At 38.9% G+C, this 20,449-nt stretch overlaps 1 protein-coding gene across 1 annotated transcript in view; it reads right to left on the reverse strand.

Moving 5' to 3' along the window:
• Positions 1-801: 801 nt before the first annotated feature.
• Positions 802-20,449, reverse strand: part of ptc (protein patched) — a 44,675-nt gene continuing 25,027 nt past the window's right edge. Inside the window, exons 3-16 of the mRNA XM_089727815.1 lie at positions 18,426-18,571; positions 16,644-16,855; positions 16,335-16,542; positions 14,229-14,498; positions 12,522-12,662; positions 11,217-11,346; positions 10,535-10,782; positions 8,751-8,933; positions 8,405-8,545; positions 6,904-7,785; positions 5,966-6,148; positions 3,521-3,763; positions 2,308-2,634; positions 802-2,167 (exon numbers count right to left, since the gene is read on the reverse strand). Coding sequence (XP_089583941.1) covers positions 1,901-2,167; positions 2,308-2,634; positions 3,521-3,763; positions 5,966-6,148; positions 6,904-7,785; positions 8,405-8,545; positions 8,751-8,933; positions 10,535-10,782; positions 11,217-11,346; positions 12,522-12,662; positions 14,229-14,498; positions 16,335-16,542; positions 16,644-16,855; positions 18,426-18,571 — 3,581 coding nt within the window. The 3' untranslated portion in view covers positions 802-1,900. The remainder of the gene's footprint in view (positions 2,168-2,307; positions 2,635-3,520; positions 3,764-5,965; positions 6,149-6,903; positions 7,786-8,404; positions 8,546-8,750; positions 8,934-10,534; positions 10,783-11,216; positions 11,347-12,521; positions 12,663-14,228; positions 14,499-16,334; positions 16,543-16,643; positions 16,856-18,425; positions 18,572-20,449) is intronic.

Below are 20,449 nucleotides of genomic sequence, written 5' to 3' on the forward strand. Positions count from 1 at the left end.
CCCTGGGTACTGACAAGTGCGCATGCGCGTTAGTGCCTACGTCTGCTCTCACGCACCTAAAATTCTCCGCCATTGTTGTGCTCGGGTAATATTTGCAATATTGTGTTTAGTGTAAAAGTGAAATATTAATAGTGAAGTATTAAACAAAGATGAGTTCATCAGACAGTTCTTATTCAATTAGTAGTATTTTATTTATAAATTAAAAAACAGTTAAATTGTTTTTATATGAGTATTGAGGTGCTCCGCCCCCTCTACCCCCGGCCAGGGCTTCGCTCCTGGACCCTAGCTCGGTACTCCACCAGCTTTCAGACTGGTAGGAGAAAAAATAGTATATGCACCGAGGGATAAAAGTAGGACATCTCATCCCTCATGTTTTTTTTACACGCGGGAGGAAATGTCCTACTTTTCACCCTTGGTGCACAATGTACGCAATGTATGTGTATAACGCCTATTGTGAAGTTAAACTATTAGCGTTGAACCAAAAAAATATTAAGCATTCATTTATGTATCTCGCCCCGGGATAATCTTTTAGTAGATGTCGCCGAAATGACTGTCCAGTCGTGTATCCTTGGAATGATTTGGTAGGTTGCGGTGTGGCTGGCTCGTTCCATTGATAACGTTACTGAAGATCACTTGGCCAGTCACGTACTCTCTTACCCACTGATGCAATAAAAATATAGCCAGCGCGACAACTCTATTTCTTTTTGGGTCTAGACTACTTTGGTTTAAAAAATAGAGAGAGCTCGAATATTTTAAGATAGAATCAGGGTATCATTCTGAAAATCAAATAAAATTCCAAAGTATAATTCGATGTTGTTTATTTCTCCAATACAGACATTTTCGTTGCATAGGCATTACGAATAAATTAGAATTTCGTTTGTATGTAAATATTACGATATGATAAAATGAATCGGTACAAACATCTATATTGAAAATGTGCTTTGATCTTCAACAATTTATATCGTCGTCAAATTAAACAAACAAAAAAAAAGAGAAAATGGGGTAATTTTTTTTAAATCATATGATACAATCATTTGTTAATTTGTAAACTTATATATTCTAATAAACGCGTCACATTCTAACATCTAGTTTTTCGACAAAATGTCAGTACAAAAAAAATGTATAAAAATTAATGATACATTCGTATCCAAACGTCACTGGTTCGGCACATCATACGACTAAATACAGCTATATGTACATATTTACGTATCTACGTATAAATAATATATATTTACTCTACTAAGTACTTTGCACATTTGATTTCTCATTTTGTAATTTCACATTCTGAGGTAAGCGATTGTATCGGTTCGGTATTCACTCGCTATTCAGCACACGAAAATACTGTATATTCGTATTAAAAATGCAGTCTTTAAAGTTACAATTTTTACCTAAAGATCACAACGATACATTATGGATATTTAAAAAAAAAAACACTAAGTAATCTCATAAATAGCGACCTAAAACTAGTTTAAAACTACGTAAATAATTTGTACAATTAATCTGAGGCACTCCACAGATTCAGGTGTCGAAAATTAAAAAAAAAAAAAACGTAGATGTAAAATAAATAATTAGCATAAGTTAATAATAATCGACCACAGTCTTTAGATAAATAAACATAACAAGAGCAACGGATGACGAAACAGAAATGTCTTTACAATAGGAACACACAAACGTTTAGATCTTCTACATAGTGGATATTTGGTTTAACAAGAGTTCGCACCGTTGAAATACCGAATCACAATGCGGAAGCACCAGCGCCGCCCTCTGTGGAATGTTTGCGGTACCGACCCGTACTCGACGCGTGCTGGGCTCCCACTGCGCACCGAACTTCATAGCCTCCGCGTCATTCAGGTACCAAGACCCAGTAGTATCTCTCTCCCTCTCTCTCTCTCTCTCTGTGTCAGTGGCGGGAGGAGTCGCTCTCGTGTCCGGAGTCGCGGCCGTTCTCCCGCGGCGACGCGCGGTGCTCCCTCTCGTCTCTGTGCCGGTCTCTGCGGTCTCTCTCTCTCGATCTCTCCCGGTCTCTGTCTCTATCTCGGTCTCGGTCGCGGTCTCTGTCCCGATCGTCGTCGCGGTCTCTACGGCGATCGTAATAGTGATAGGATCGTCGAGTTTTCCTGTCGCTCGGCGTGACCACCTCCACTTTGATGTTTGCCGTGGCAGTCACCTGGAGAATAAATCAGACCAAGATTATTAGTAGAAAGTACATAGTTCTAAAATGTTACATCAATATCATAGGTAAAGTGAAATATTCCGTTTGGTTGCCGGGATCTACCTAACTAGGGAAGAGAAAGTGATAAAACTAACCTTGGTAGTAATAGCGCCCGTGTGAGTAGTCTTGGAGGTGGGAGTGGAGCGTCCCGAAGTGGAATCACTACCGTTATAGGTGGTGGTCTCGACGACGAGCTCTGGCTGCACTAGGATGGACTGCATGGAAGACTGTACGGAGGGCGCCGAGCTGTGCCAGCTTGGGGGCTCCTCGGTGATGGTGGTGAGGGAGGGTGCGGCGCGCGGAGGGCCCTTGCAGCGCGTCCGCTCGGCGGCGCCCCCCGCGCCCGCCCCCCGCCGCGCCCACACCGGCGACCGCACCGGGGACGGGGTCGGCAGCCGCTCGCCGTGCTCCAGCGGCCTCACCTGCACACGACAACAAATACTCTCCTTATTACTTGAGATTTTTGAGATAGTTTCAAGGTTTTGTTTGCTGTGTCATCAAGGTGGGTGGCGCATTTACATTGTAGATGTCTATGTAACCACTTAACACTAGGTGGACTGTGAGCTCGTCCACCCATCTAAGCAATAAAAAAATCTACGTTTAATCGATTTTCTTTATCTAGTATTCTTGATTCTTTCGAAGGTTTTGTTCATTATTTACAGCAAAAGAAGTTGTATTCGCATTGTTAGTGTTTATTATATTATATTAAGCTTACTCAACCTTAGAAAGGGGATCGATACAAATCTATACTAATAGATAAATCTACAGTGGTTTTTACGGATGTTCTGTTATAACTACTGAACCATGCATCCGATTGACTTGAAACTTGGTATTCATGTAGAAAATACATGTACTTAATGGATAGGCTAATGTTTATATGAGCGTTGGACTAGCTACACCAGCTGCGGGGGCATTAATGATGAGAATTTTTGCGGGGGTGAGAAATAATAATGTTAATTTTAAATGCCCAGCGAAGCGCACGGGTACAGCTATTTTTATTATAAGTCTCATTTCTATAAAAAGTAAACGAGAAACTTATGAGAAAAATATCAAAGCCATTTCAATAGTTGTCATTTCAAAGTAATAATTAAACGTCTTTCTTTTTCAAAATACGTATTATTTTTCCATATTTTATTCATGACTGATGATAGTCATGTAGGTAAAGATGAACTTATTGAAATACAGATTTATGCATGTAAGCAGTAACGTATAAGAATACCAAAATTAAGAATTCTGTATATTTAAAAAAAAAATTGTTAACTTAGTAAAAAAAAATCACACTCTGTATATGTTTTTCAAGTTACACACCTCCGCGGCCGGTCCGAGTATCGCCAGTACAACCGGAAAGAACAGTAGACCGTCGACGAATCCCAGAACGATGAGAGCCAGTAGTAATTTCAGGAACAGTCTGGCGACGAAACCGAACTCGCTGGTCGCCAGCATCGACGCGGCTAGCGCGGCCGCGACGGCGCCGTGCACCACCGGCGCCAGCACAGACTCCAGCGCGAGCGAGGCCCGACGCCGCTTGCAACCGATCGACGTTACGAAGCCCTGTCGAAGAACACGTCCAATTAATTCATTTAACGTCGACAAAAGTACAATATAATTATATTTTTTGTAAATTTTAATATTAGCTTATCATCGATCAATTTTCTCGAAACTCTAATATTAATTACAAATTATGACTAAATAATAGTTTGAAAAAAACTAACAAAATACGCTTTTATAGAAAATCCAACTAAAAAATAGAAAATAAATTTTAATAAATTTTTAATTAAAAATAGTGTAAGGAAAAGTGATTTTATGGTAAAAAGCGTGGGGTGCATGATTTTTTTTATTTTTTTATTGCTTAGATGGATGGACGAGCTCACAGCCCACCTGGTGTTAAGTGGTTACTGGAGCCCATAGACATCTACAACGTAAATGCGCCACCCACCTCGAGATATAAGTTCTAAGGTCTCAGTATAGTTACAACGGCTACCCCACCCTTCGAACCGAAACGCATTACTGCTTCACGGCGGAAATAGGCGGGGTGGTGGTACCTACCCGTGCGGACTCACAAGAGGTCCTACCACCAGTAGAGGTCCTACCACCAATAGATAGTATATAAGTAGTTATAAATATTTTATGAACAGATATGAGTAGAAGGGTTATTTTGATAATATACTGAAAAGCATCATTACAAGTTTTTTTTAAACTATTATTTATTTGTCATTTTTTGGTTGAATTTCAATCTTTCCATTATTTTTGTCACTTTTTTTTTAAATATTGAATTGTCCTCGGTCCTTAATAAGTATACCAAATTTCCAGTTAATCCGAAGTTTTGAAGAGGGTCAAAATCATGTTCAAAGATTCCGTTACAAACATACCTAGTCAGGCCATAAATTCTGTCACATGTTTAATGTAAAATAATTGAAACAAGTTTATTCATTATGTAACAATTCATATACCAAAATGAACGTAACAAAACATAGATTCTTATGACACTAAACTTTATTCAAAATGATCTCCGTGATTTTGAATACAGGCCTTCAATCTGCGCGGCCAGTCGTCTATCGCAGCACGAACGAGGTCCATGTCAATATCGGCGGCTGCCTTAATCAAGGATGTCTTGAGTGACTCCAAATTGGGATGAGGCTTTGAGCACGCCTTTTCCTCCAAATGTTGCCATATCTTGTAATCTAACGGATTCAAATCTGGACTGGAGGAGGGCCAGTCTTCGTGCCGGATGAAGTCGATTTCACGCGCCGCCAGCCAGTCTTGTGTGCTCTTCGCTCTATGAGCTGGCGCCGAATCTTGTTGGAATACCCAATGCCAGTTATTGAATATGGTATGAGAAACAGGCTCCACAAGGTTAGTCAGGACTGTATTTTGATACACAACTGCATTCGTTTTTACACCTTTCTCACAAAAATGTACCTCTGTTAAGCCCCAATAAGAAACTCCCAACCATACCATGAGCGAGGATGGAAAATGACGTCGTTGGACACGCAGAATACGGTTGCTAGCTTCTTCACTACTGTGTGCGTACACCTTATCATTTTGTTTGTTGTAGCTCTCTTCTACTGTAAAAAATTTTTCATCCGAAAAAAGAATTTCCCGATATTTTTTTTCCCGCGTACCGCTTCAACAAAGCGCGGCATCTCTTCAGTCTCAGGTCCATTAGACGAGCATTCAAACGATGTCCTGTTTTTCTTAGATATGCCCGAAGCCCTAGGTCTTCATTTAACACCCTTTTCACCATGATTCTGCTTAACCCCATCTGAAGGGCCAGCAGTTTGCTGCTTACGTTTGGGATTTCTTTGAATTCGCGCCTTCACAGCTTTTATCACTGCTGGAGTCCTAACAGACCGAGGGCGACCACTTCTTGACCTGTCATCTACACTAGAGTCTTCATTGTATCGTTTGATAAACGAATCTTTTGGTTATATTAAAATTTTTCAGTATGTTAAAAATTTGAATTGGCGCGTAACCGCAACGATGCAACGCAATAACTGCAACACGGTCTTCTTTAAGCGTCCACTCCATATTTAAAAATGGGTAAAATTCTAAAAGTATACATTTTTATTTTCATGAACAATTCGTAATTCGAATTCAATAAACTTTTTTGTGGCCAGCATTCTAAAAGAAAAGTTTTTACTGTGTGACAATACTTATGACCTGACTAGTTACATACATACGTCTGAAGCTAATAAAAGCGTATTAAAAATTACATAAATGGTGATACGCAAATATAAAGGTCAATGAACTCACCAAGCACAAATGGACGGTGAAATGCACTCCTCGACCGATGGCTAGTACAAGTAGGACTGCCGGTATGGCGGACAGCTTAATGCCAAGTAGCGCCATCGTGCCGAGCAACTGGAGCACCAGCACAGCCAGCGCGAGCGTCACGAGCACCGCCGCCCACACGTTCAGAAGCAATACCATTACAGCCTGAAAACAATCGTAGGCTTTTTATTTAGATCATTATGATAATTTCGACAAAGTAATAATTTAAGCCCAAATGGGGTAATAATAAAACTTTTGTGATTAAAAAGTATATAATAATATTGAAGTGAAATCTTCTTAGAATCTTTAAATTTTTAGTTATTGTTTTCTTTTCGAAATTATCATGGGGGCTATAATATGAAAGATGCTAAAAAGAAGCGATTTTTTTTTGTTCTTCGCCATAGGGGTAAATCAACATACACAAAAATATTTTTGAGTAATAATTAAAAAAGTTCCCCGAACGCTGATTTAACACATCACTGACTGACTCGATGGTGCAGAAGTTTACGGCTCTGACTATTTGCGCTGAGGGTCTTAGGTTCGATTCCCACATCGAGCAAACATTGTGTGATGAACAGTTTTGTTTACCCATTGTTTGGGTGTGTATTATCTATATATACATATATTTAAACAACACAGGGAATCCTAATTTGGGGCCGGATGACCGTGTGTGATTTGTTCCCAGTTTTTTATTTGTTTATTATTATTATTATTATAAATGAAATTAATTATTTTTGTTAGCTAAGCATTTGTTGTATTAACAAGTTCGTACTACCGCCGACTGACCGCTCTCGCGTCAAAGCAGAGCATTGACCCAGCGCGTACTTCAGTGCGGATATAAATCGCGAATCATTTGTTTAATTGTGATTTTATCAGGAGCATACGTTTTAGATAATAGCATAAAATTTTCCTGAACTTACCACAAACACAGCAGACAGGGCGCAAGCGAGGGCCAGCGATAACGATGTTCTCAGATACAGATACTGCTCCCAAAACAGGAAAGGAATACCAGACGGGAAATTGGACAATCCCTTCGCTTCGAACTTCAAGCACAGCTCCCTGACGGATGTTATCAAAGACTTTATACTCTCCGTGTCACTCAACCCTGCCAGGTAAAAGGGCAGCTGGGTATAAATCAAGGGAGACGACTTGGGTATTTCCAGGTCCATGTCGCTAGAAGAGTGCGTCCATTTTTTCGGTTGCGGTTTCAGATTGCCTTGTGACGCTCCGTAGGCCAACGCGTCGTTTGTGGCCCAAGCCGACAAGTAGTTGTAGAACGCGTCCGTGTTGATGATGCCGTCTTTGCCCACAAGTCTATGGCCGCTCGCTCTGTCCGCGGTGATCAGTGACTTGTCGATGGGAGTGTCCACGTGACCCGTCTGCACCATGAGTTTGTATGCTAGTATGGCTTCGTCGCTTGCGTTTTTGCACCAGTACTCCTGAGTGATACAGCCGCTTTCCACTTCTTTATCGAACACCGCTTGCAGATCTAAGAGCCAGTCGCGGAACAGAGTCAACCAGAATTTCGTGAGGCCGCCGTTGTCGTTCTTTATGATGTTAGGTATCCTGACAAACTGGTCGTGGTATTCGTACAGCAGCTTCTGATTGGTCGGGTACTCGAAGTCGCCCTTTGTGACCGCGTACATGTTGTAGAAGCCAAAGTACTTCTCTTGTCGGTACAAGAATTGGTGTTCGTCAGTATTTTCTGGTACTATGTCGGTGAGGTCTAGGCCGTCCCTGACTTTTGTCGCGCCCCAGACACTGGCCAGTATCACGGCGATCAACGCTAGCATCGATGTTACCTGTAAAGGAAAACGAAATTTTTAGTAAATTAAAAAAGAAGTTAGTTTTAATTTATATAGTTAAAAGATAAGGAATGAGTAAATCAGAGGAAGTGTGAAAGTAGCCCCCGGTGATTGACAAATTATAAAGTGGACGGTGAGCGTGGTATGGATATGTGATGCGTAGAGAGGAGATGCATGTGACTAGGACATGTATGGAAATGGTAGTGCAAGGTTGAGGGAGAAGAGGTCGACCGAAGAAGACGTGGATGGAGCGTTTGAATGACGATATGAGAGAGAGAGAAAGAGGAGTGTTGAGATGACGGCTGATAAAAGAAAATTTAAGAGAAAAATTCGCTCCATTGGAGACGCTCGGGCAGCTGTTAGCAAATTCCACCCCTCCTGGCTGATCCCTTGCTCACCCGCCTGCCCTGGTAAAACTGGAAAGGCCTCCGGGCCATCAGTAATCTCTCAAACATATAAAAAAAAATTCGCTATACTGTCCCCACCTAGGGGGATAAAAGAAAGAAGAAGATAACTAAAAACTGCCGTTGTGTGTCGGTGTATAATGTGTATTAAATTGATCAGAAATCGTTTGACTTTCTTAATAGTATGTATGTAGATGTGGTATGAAAATTACCTTTATTGATGGTCTCATAATGAAAGGAGCGTAATGATTCTTTGCCCATTTCGTCAAGGACAGACTGATGCATGACACTTTGGATTCATCTCCCGTTTCTTCAGGATCCAGCGGTTGTCGCGTCGCGTCTTTCCAGCTGTTCTGTAATGTCAACAAATTATTTATTAATGACAAATATGCTGACGAATAGAAAATTTCAGCTAAAGAGTAATGTTGGCAATTAATGTGCAGTTTACCATGACATGACATTTGAATAATTCGAACATCATTAATTCGAGACAAGGAATGGAAAGAATAAATCAAACAAAAGAACGCCCATAAACTTGTAATTTCGAGTTCAACTCACTTTAGTATTGCTTCCTCTGTTCCTGGTCCTGTCCGTGACTCGTCTCTTGGGCACGGGGTTCTCAGGCATGATGCAGCACAGCACGTCAGACCGCGCTGCAGACCGACGCCTCAGGTCCAGAGAAATCATTGCCGGGAACACTATCAGCATTGAACCCAAATTGAACAGCAAGAGGATGGCGGCCTGGAAATAAATAACAAAAAAATTATTAACATTTTTTTCTCTACCTAATCGTTGGTAGCCTAAGGGGCTATCTCAACTTCGCGCGCTAGGCGAGCTCACGGGCTCAACCTAAGAGAATTGCTAAAACTAGTCCTAGCAAGCGCAGTGCTTCGCTGAATCAACTACGGGATCGGAATCGCGATCTACTGAGAAGATCCGGCGAGAAACTTATTGGGTTGTGTCTATAGGCTAGCATTATTAACATAATCTATGCTATACTATGCCGCGACTCTTCTATTGCAAGTGACCGACTCACTCACCACCTATAGTCGGATTTTTAATTAGACGAAGCCAGCTGACAGTAGCTAATGTCACTTTGTGAAATAATGTTGCTATATTTAAAGTAATAGTGATGCGTTCAGTTCTCGTTCAATCACATAAATGAACAATGAGTGTGAAGAGTTACTCATTAATTTCAAACTATAAAAGAATATTATTTATATTTTACAATAAAATTGTATTAAAGTGATCCAATATAATAATATGTTACTAGTAGTATGTAACTACAATCAGTTTTTTTTTTTTCATTACCTATGTACCTATAATTGTTATATTTTATACATCTATAGTTTCAACTATATGATGCATTGGAAATAGGACAGTCTTACAAGCTTCCTCGCAATGTTTTTCTTAATGTTTAAAACACTCGGTATTCAGTACAGGTAGATACCATAGGAACATAATGTTTCGTCGAAAACTCGTTGGTATGTACAAAGCACGGCTAAAATTCGAACCCCGTGCCCGATATCGGCAGTTCGGCACACTAACTATTCACTAGACAATCGAGGCAATTTCATTAATTCAGGAGTTTTTTCAATCGTTCACTTTGTCACAACACTATTTTTATTTCATCAAAAACTGACAACACAGTAAACGTCAGTTTACTTCGTCTAATAAAAAATCCGACTATAGAGCTTTCTGTGTTATGCGGTGCCGTGTGATTGACAAGCAAAAAAGAACCATGCCTTACACAAATGATACTTCCAACTCGTCTCATGAAAACGTAACAGTTGAAGATCAACGGTTAACTAGTTGACATATGTATGTAATAAAAACGGCACACGACATTGAGGATGAATTCAATGTAATATATTCTATACTATATACTATGTAGGTACTTGAAGAACTTTTTGGCGGGAACGCGAGGAGTGAAGTTGTGTGATTTGTTTTATTTTGTCTATTTAGTGTTTCTTCAGGCTTAAATGTGTAATAACGGTGGTTTATTCACTGTTTAATATCTGTGAAAGTGCACAAATGTGGGAAAATGAAACAAAGCTGGACGAACTTCTCGGGATCCTCCAAAAAGTCCTCTGAAAAATTCACAGTAAATGACCACCATTTTACTGATATTATTTTTCATCCAATATCATCTATTTTCCTTTAGTTTCATTCCAGTTGATTAATGTCTCAAATTAATTATCTTCATTTCATTTCATTTCGCTCCATATCATCATTGTTCATAAAAATAAGAATAAAAACTAAAATAAGACATGACTTAAGGGTCTTAGTTACCAGGTCATAAAATCCCTTAAAAAAATCTATACTCTATACTATATACGTACTTGAAGACAGAAGACTCGTAGCGCGGGTATCGGAAGCAGCGCGGCTGCCAAGAACGCCAACACGTTGCAGAGCGACGCCAGAAGCACACTGAGGCCGCTCTTCTTCAGCACGAGACCGGTTCGTTCTTCCCGGGGCACGTCTCCCGCTTGTTCCACGTACGTGTGAGCGAGAAGGAACATGTCCTGCACTCCCAGTCCGAGCGCTAGGAACGGAACGATCTGCGTGCTCGAAGCGTTGAACGGTATGCCTATTAACATACAATGCTTTCATAACTTATGTATACTTGCTTGTTTCGGAGGATTTTAACTGTTTTTTAAGTAGTCATTTAAGAATCAATATAAGACGACGCATTCCATTGGAGGCAAGGTTGAAAAGCCAAGTATACTTTGATGAAACTACTTAAATTCAAACTTAACCTAGGTTCTTAGTTTTCGTCATATTTAATGATTTTTATTGACAAGACATAAAATACAAAAGTTTGTGATAATTATTTCGTTAAGGCCTTTCTTTTAAGTTAACGAAAAACTAACTAACAAAACACAAATAAAAAAAAACTGAAATCAAATATTTTACAAAAAATGTATTCGAAACGTAAAAAAGAACATATAAAAACAATAGAAAAATGCGAAATTAAACCGTAAAATTAGTTTTAATTAGACTCAAAATTGATTTATTATTTACCTAACAAAGCGCAAAAGCCCAGGCCGGCAGCTACGGTGATGGACAACAGCATCACGCCCGCGATGCCGACGCCGGCCTGCGACCGCACCGGGTCGCTCCATTGCATCAGCGTCACCGAAACATAAACTAACTGAAAATTAAAAAAAATAACACTAAATAAAACATCATTTAATAAATACTATAGCATATGAAATTTTTTTTTATTGTTTAGATGGGCGGAAGAGCTCACAGCCCACCTGGTGTTACGTGCTTACTGGAGCCCATAGACATCTACGACGTAAATGCGCCACCCACCTTGAGATATCATTTCTAAGGTCTAAGGTATAGTTACAACGGCTGCCCCGTCCTTCAAACCGAAACGCATTACTGCTTCACAGCAGAAAGCAGGTTGGTGGTAACTACCTGTGCGGACTCACAAGAGAACCTACCACCAGTAAAATAATAATTTTCCTATTCGATTAACAATTTTGCTGGGCGTATTGTAAGCCCGTACGGATAAGCATCAAGATCCTCCACATTTCTGCCTATGAAAATTCAAATCGAATTCTATAACATAATAGAACTTTTTTTTCCTTGGTAAAATAATTTTGTTGTACATATAATGTACCTAATGATTTTACCTAGAAACATGGAACTTCAAGGAATATCTTACAATATTAGAGATTCGAGATCACAAATACTCAAGGTACAGACAGTATTGAAATCAATATCGAATGAACTATTTAGGTGTTTCCTTGAAGGCTGTCGTAATAAAGTTCCACTTTAGTCTTGCATTTATAATCAGCCTTAATAATAATTATAATTATTATCATTATTACATTTATTTACTCCACAATACAAATAACTTGTCAATTAATACGACATAAATTTCTAATTCTATCTAAACAATATTACAATATATTAATTATACTGACAGTGGAGATAAAAAGGCCGCGGCTCAGCTATGAGATAGCTGAAACTATCGCTGCTATTCTGCCGCTGCCTGTAATTTTAATCTATAAACTAATCTAATCTATAAAATAATAAACTAAATTACTAAAACTAAAATAATATGAACTAATCTATAAAAAAAAATCTAATAATACCTAAATTTAAATATGTGACATAATCTACAAAATTCCTGCCTCCGCACTTTGTTGCTTAAGTAGAAATTCCCTATAAAAGGATTTGAAGGGGTTTAATCATTGTGAGAGTCTACTTCTCAAAGGCGGAGGCAAGTCATCAGCTTCCTTGACCTTTCATAATTAAGTTAAACTGCCGTAAAAGCTTAACGTTTCAGTACGGTATGTGCACGGCGAAGCTCACCATGAACACGTATCCCAAAATAATGTTCTTGAGCGAGAGTTCCGAGAATTTTCCGAGAATATCGTTGAGCGTGGACGACGAGAACGGGTAGAAACTGTAGGCGGCGGACACTTTGCCCGAAGTGGTCATCTTACGCACCTCCTGGAATGTTAGTGAATGATTAACACATCATTGTCTAAATATATGCAAGTTATAAATAGTAAAATAAATTATAGAAGATAACTGTTGCGTCTTTACAAAAAGATCAAAACAGTTCAGTATCATTTTCCCTGTTTAATTACAAACAGATTGATGAGATTTAGTGTTCAGTGTGATTAAAAAGATTGAAGTCAAAATTTGGTTTCAATATGTCAATTTGCAAACAATATATAAAAATTTAGTTTTTTTTTAATCCTTAGGCGGGTGGACGAGCTCACAGACCACCTGGTGTTAAGTGGTTACTGGAGCCCATAGACATCTACAACGTAAATGCGCCACCCACCTTGAGATATAAGTTTTAAGCTCTCAAGTATAGTTACAACGGCCGCTCCGCTCTTCAAACCGAAACTCATTACTGCTTCACGGCAGAAATAGGAGAGGTGGTGGTACCTACCCGCGCACTCTCACGAGGGGTCCTACCACCAGTAAAATAAATATATATGTCTAAATAAAGTCAGTTCAGCTATGTTTCATTTTGTAATGAAAACCTAAAACACAAAACGGTTAGGCAAGCTAAAAACCACTAGTGAAAAAATGGTTGTTAACATTGAACTATATTAATACAGATAATTTGATTAAAAGCAAGATATAACAGTGTATTTATTAGTTTTGTATCTTTTTGTTTATTTTATATTAATACTTTTTTTTATATTTGTTTATTTCACATATTTACACTATTTGACGTGTAATTATTATTATTAATAGCGATGTTGTTTTAAGGTCGATTATATATATAGTAAATCGTATTTTGGTTCTCACGATACAGGTTGTGCCTAGTGTGAGGATCATTGGTTAATATTATATTTTTGATGCCATCTGCGTTATCTCTCAATTTGTTAAATATGTAAATAGTATTTCTAGGTCATGATTTAAGAGTTTATGTAGTAAATAAATTTATTATAATAATTATTATTATTTTCTCTGTTTAACTACAAACCGATTCATGTCATTTAGTGTTCAGTGTGATTAAAAAGATTGAAGTCAAAGTTTGGTTTCAATATGTCAATTTGCAAGCAATACATAAAAGTTTAGTAAGCCAAGTTCATTTAATTCTTGAGATAGAAGTAATTATGGGCGAATTTCGGTTTTCTAAGTTTTAATAAAAATAATGTAGCCTATGTAGACTATAAAAATCATGTGTTTTTATGTATTTCACGTGCTTTCGTGACAATATATAGGTACATATAATCTGCACATTGATGACGAATATGTACCATCCAAATGATATGTTATTTCAATATTTTTTATAATTTACCTCCATTTTTTTGTCGTAATAATCAGTTTTACGGTTCGTACGATCACTTCGCGACAGAAATAGAGGGTGTTCTTTTGCGATTTTTACATTTTATTTTTTTGTAAACTGACATTTGGCAACATATTAAATCAAATTTCTTAAAACAAAATGCTATTAAGTTTATTAAATTAGTTACTTCATCAAATTATAGCAAGGTTAATTTGGTTAATATACTTAGTTAATATTCATATAGTTAATGTAGTCGTTAAACTTACTGCAGCGAACTTTCTCTGCCAGGAGTCTAGTACAACGGCGGCTTTCTCTTGCGTCCACCCAACGTGGTGCACTTTGTAGTGATCTGCCCAATACTCGTACATCTCTCGTTCTCCCATCAGCTGCACGACCGTCTGCAGGGCCTTCGCACTCCTCAGCACCGAAGTGGAGTTCCTGGTAGCGCCTCCTACTATCAGCTGCTCCGGCCAGTGCATGTACGCTGCTGCGAAGCCGTAACAGCCGTGAGACAACTCTGCTGCCACATCCGGAACCTAAAACAATAACGTTATCTTTATATAAAAATACGCGTTCAATTCTCATTACAGATCCTCCCGATCCATTAACGGTGCTTTTAGGAACCACAAGCACCGGTCACCGTCCTCGTCGAACCCGTCGCTTGCGACGAAGGGCTCGACGAGCGAATTAACTTATAGACACAGCCCACTGAGTTTCTCGCCGGATCTTCTCAGTGGGTCGCGTTTCCGATCCGGTGGTAGATTCAGGGAAGCACTGCTCTTGCTATGGCCAGTGTTAGCAACACTCCGGTTTCGGCCCCGTGAGTTCATCTACACGTTAGGGCGAAGCTGATATAGCCTCTCAAGGCCATCATCATAGGTAGGAAATAAAAAGCGTTCAATATAAGAATCTAAATAATTTATAACCAATTAAAAAAAAAAAAGATTTTCGAACATTTTTTAGTACCCGCTGGGCTACGTATAATTCATTGTTTGAGAAAATTCTAAGTAACTTGTCGTCAAATGAAGAGTCCGCGGTCACGACAAGTCCAAGAAAACAAAGTACGTTAGGAATGAAATTTATGAGGTTTCCGTGGAAGTAGGTGTAGGTAGGTTGGGTGGTGAGCATTATTGATATAATAGTGTCATTGTGAGTGGGTACGGCGGCGGCAAACGAGGCCCATTGAAGCGTGCACAATGCGCCCGTATAATGCCGCGCGGTCCGGCGCAGCGAACAATGCGCGTCCGACCGGCCCCCGAGCGAACGTGGGTGGCGACGCTGCACGCTACCATCGCACTCACAAAAACGAACCCCAATCAATGCAAGCCGAAATTGCTGTTTGTTAGAGACAATCTTCTCAGTGGGTCGCGTTTCCGATCCGCCGGTAGATTCTGCGAAGCACTGCTCTTGCTAGGGCCAGTGTTAGCAACATACCCGGTTTGAGCCCCGTGAGCTCGCCTACACGTCAAGGAGAAGCTGATATAGCCTCTCAAGGCTACGAGAATAGGTCGGGGAAAAAAAAGTTACAGACATTTTGTATCCGTAGCAACTTGCGACCGCTTTTTTTTCTAAATTAATTGTAACGCGTTCTTTGAACTGCAACGTCAAAATCGATGGGCAGTAAGTGAGGGCTCGATTGCGAAACGAGAGTTTCCGCGTGATGGTTATCGTATCACACGCGAGACGAACGTAACTTTCTCGGAGGCGCGCCGGCCGCGGCAGGTAGTCGCTGCGTCTGCCCGCCGGCGATCGCTTTCATCCCGCCTTATTACCGTTTCCAAAAATATTTTATTATTATGGAACGTATTTAAAGTTTATGCGTTTAGCTTCGATAAAGATGTTTTATTTTTCATGTTCTCTATACACGTTTTATTTATGCGCTAATAAAACTGTCGTAAATTGAAGTCTCCGTAAAAGGACCGGGGGTTCTCGTAATGGTTATCAATCGTGAGTCTCGAACAAGCGTAGCGAACTAAATATTCGATTCACAAAATATTATATGCTAACTGGAATGTTTACAAAGACATGAGAAGTATGGTGGTAGGACCTCTTGTGAGTCCGCACGGGTAGGTACCACCGCCCCGCCTATTTCTGCCGTGAAGCAGTAATGCGTTTCGGTTCGAAGGGTGGGGCAGCCGTTGTAACTATACTGAGACCTTAGAACTTATATCTCAAGGTGTGTGGCGCATTTACGTTGTAGATGTCTATGGGTTCCAGTAACCACTTTACACCAGGTGGGCTGTGAGCTCGTCCACACATCTAGGCAATAAAAAAAAAAGTTCGCAATTTAACTGAAAGCGTTTCGTTAACGATGAGGCAGAAAGAGGACTGCAAATAGAACGTGGCGATTATTATTTGAAAACAACACTTACATGTCGCGATTTTTTGTTGGGAGCCGTTTTTGGGCAGTGCGCATCGTTTGGGTCCAAGCAAGGCTTCTTCATGTAAGCGGAGGTGATACCAGCTCTCTTCATGTACGCTTCTACCGTCCCGTAAGGAAACTGAAACTTCAATTGCTTTACTTCTTCTAAAACTTCTTGCGGGTTCAAATGCGTCCATTGTAGCTTTTGTTTGAGATTACTGAAACGGAAAAAAAAACCAGAACGTTTTGTTATCTGTTACTTCCAAATCAACAATCGATTTTTAGAAATGATTTCAAGATTCAATATTTTTATACTCACGGAACGTAAATAGGATAATCGGGTCCGAGGAGTTTTGAGCCTTCCCAGAAACAGTCCAGTGGTGTAATGATGGCGCAAGGAATGATGTTTTCGAAGATCTTCTCGATGTGATAAGCCTCGAAGTTAGGTATGCTGGGGCTGTAGCATAAGTCTTTCAGACGCCACTCGATGTCGTACATGTGAACCGTCACTCGGGTTGCCGCGTGCACCACCTGTACGCAATTTTAAGTTTTCATCACTACATCATAAGGTCGTTTACCTAAATACTTAAATTTCGATTTTAGACAGTGCTTTCAAAAGTTATAGTTTTTGGGATGCGATAGTTTGAAAAAAACAAACAAAAAAAAACTTAAAGCTTGTTATCTAGATATGGAGAACCTAAAACTAAAATTTTTATATATTCAATACGAAACACGGCCACGCTCAGTTCTAATTAAAGTTTCTAGAAAGAATAAAAAGTAAGATATAGTTTTCTTCAAAGGCTACACCATCATCCACCGTCCGTTGATGGTACTATGACAGAAACTATTCCTGTAGCTCAAACTGCTGACGTTTGTACTAAGGACTGTACGAATACATATTAATCAAGAGAATGATTCGATAGAAAAATACTAACACAAATTTTTATTTATGTAGATTTTAAACGATTTTTGCAAAAGGTTGATCTGACCTATAAAGGGTCTATGCGAAACCCATAATAATGAATTGAAACGCCTCTCAGTTGAGATTGAAGTTTCAATGCCATTAGAGGATATTTTGGTAAAAATCAATTTTAAACAAATAAAGGTAGGTTTTTTTTATTTCCTACCTTTGAAACCTGAGTACAATACAATTTTATTTCACTATTTTTATTACACGACGTTTTACCTTGAAAGATATTCGTGAAGACATGTCAGGTACATAGTTATTTAGACAAATTGGTACCCGCTCTAAGAACGAACCGCGGCCTGCGACTAAGATTACAAAACGTGTCACGTTAGGCCCCAGAGCTATCTTCAAATGTTTATGTACGGAATCGGAATGTGATATTCCACATCCGCCGAGAAACACCCGTTATCCTAAAACTAGCCTAAAGGTGTAAACTTTAAACAGATCTCATTCATGGAAATCACATACGATTGATTCTCTTAAAGCCGGTTTGAAGAACACACAATATTTATCAATAAACAGAACGTGGACAATAACGTGTATATATATGTAAACAGCTAAAGGTTGAAACTAGACGCGTTTGTCGGATGTCATCAAAATCGTATGGAAAAGATTTTCTAGTGCATAAAAAAGAAACATTGTTTATGAAAAAACAGATTCCCTGATGTACCAGTAACAAACGCACCGAGTTTAACCAACACTAGATGATGACCGTCTTGTTGTCTTTAAAGCGGTTAGTTGCCCTCAATTAAGAAAAATAGTATTATTATTCGCCAATAGATGTCGGGAAGGGTTGATTATTGAAAACACGAATAAAACAACATTTTCTGAAAATAAATCGTAGCTAGATCGATTTATCGCCCCCGAAATCCCCTGTATACCTACTAAATTTTATGAAAATCATTGGAGCCGTTTCCGAGATTCAGATTACATATATACAAGAATTGCTCGTTTAAAGGTATAAGATAAGATATATATAAGATGATATTCACAAAAGACAAACACACAAACAAGTGCTCATTTTTATTTACATAGAGACGATTGGAGAAAATCACCTGTCTCATAAGCACATGCTATAATTTGATGGATTTACCAACATAAAGTATGAGGAGCTAACTTGTTTAATTTAATTACCTTTAGGTGTTCGAGTAGAGCCCCCGCGTGTAACAGGGACACGTCGGGGTCCTTGGCCGTTTGGATAATAAGCTGATGCGTTGATGAGTCCGCTTCGCCCAACGCTTCTGCAGTGTACTTCAATTCAGCTTCTAATCTACCTCCCTCTGAAATAAAAACAACGGCTTAAGAAATTTACAAAATAGACTATAATTTGTGTTGCTTAAAGTTCGTTATAGAACTACTAAAACACAAAGTTGAGGCCGGTTAGTTCTAGCTTGATGATGGTCAAAACTCGACCGTAATCACTGATGCTTCAAGATTCATTTTACATTGTCACTTTTTATATAATAATAACTGACTAAATAGTGGCAGTAGTAGTAGTAATATTATTTATCCAGCTCTATCTAAAGATTTATAAAATAGATACAAAAATCTCGATGCATGATGCACACTTCTCTATCGAACTTACAAGGGTACCTACAAAAACTTGTGCGGCTCAGAACAGATTTATAAATTTTGAGATTCAATTTATTAGCATTTGATGATCGATTGATTTATTATTACGTTTTTCTTAAATCGATTCTTCAATATAACATGTTTTCAAGAATTGATGGATTTAAAATATGTAATTTATATACATGTTTCCTTCGTTTACTACACGAGATATTTAAATTGATATATTATGCAAGTTTCCGTTTGCGTGCGTAATTCCTTTCAAGGGCTCGAATTTACAAGCGCGCGGACTTCTCTCGAGTGTTTTAATGATAAGTAGTGCACAATATATGAAGGCTGTTTTTATAACAAATGAGTAGCACGAATAAAGACATAAAGAGTTTAATGAATGGTGTACGTATTCAGTGTCCCGATAAGGAATGTGGTCTTGATACTTTAAAGTTCAGGTTTATTAACATAGGCATTTTTAGCCTACTAGCTATTGCCCGTGGCTTCAGTGTAGTTTCCCGTGGGAATAAGCTGTTTTTTTTTCGGGTTATAGGTAGCCATGTCAATCTTCTCATACTTAAAGTCAATTGTCGAAGTCGTCGTGGCCTAAAGGATAAGACGTCCGGTGCATTCGTGTTGAAGCGATGCACTGGTGTTCGAATCCCGCAGGCGGGTACCAATTTTTCTAATGAAATACGTACTCAACAAATGTTCACGATTGACTTCCACGGTGAAGGAATAACATCGTGTAATAAAAACCAAACCCGCAAAATTATAATTTGCGTAATCACTGGTGGTAGGACCTCTTGTGAGTCCGCACGGGTAGGTACCACCACCCCGCCTATTTCCGCCGTGAAGCAGTAATGCGTTTCGGTTCGAAGGATGGGGTAGCCGTTGTAACTATACTGAGACCTTAGAACTTATATCTCGAGGTGGGTGGCGCATTTACGTTGTAGATGTCTATGGGCTCCAGTAACCACTTAACACCAGGTGGGCTCTGAGCTCGTCCATCCATCCAAGCAATAAAAAAAAAAAAAAAAAAAACTTAAGATTACCACTTAAAAAAACGTGTCAATACGTAGCTTCTTTCGATGTAAAAGAAGGGACAAACAAACAGATCGAATTTGATTGATAAGTAACTAAATTTTATTGTTATGATAATAAAAATTGTCATCTATATATTAATACGTGAAGCAAAAACTTTGTATCCCTTTTTACGAAAATTGCGCGGACGGAGGAGTATGAAATTTTCCACACTTATAGACAATATAGAGAAGAAGTGCACAATGCTAATATTTTTTTAAAAGAATGCATAAAAGATACATTGAATCAATAAAGAAAACATTAAACACACTACATACCATCTATTTGACGCATACACGCATGCATACTATTTATTGTCAAACTTTTGTTCTTGACGCCTGTGCTCAAATTGAGAATAGATTAAATATTGTTTGTCTTTATTAATATTTTTTTATAGAGATAGCCTTGGCGAAATTTGTGATTTTAGAAGTATAAAATACAATCATAATAGTGTACAAACTTACAACTCCAATTAATTATAGTCGAATTTCGACTACTGCGGGACCTCTAGTAATAAT

This window comes from Bombyx mandarina, chromosome 05 (assembly GCF_030267445.1).
Source record: "Bombyx mandarina strain Sakado chromosome 05, ASM3026744v2".
Classification (NCBI taxonomy): Eukaryota; Metazoa; Arthropoda; class Insecta; order Lepidoptera; family Bombycidae; genus Bombyx; species Bombyx mandarina.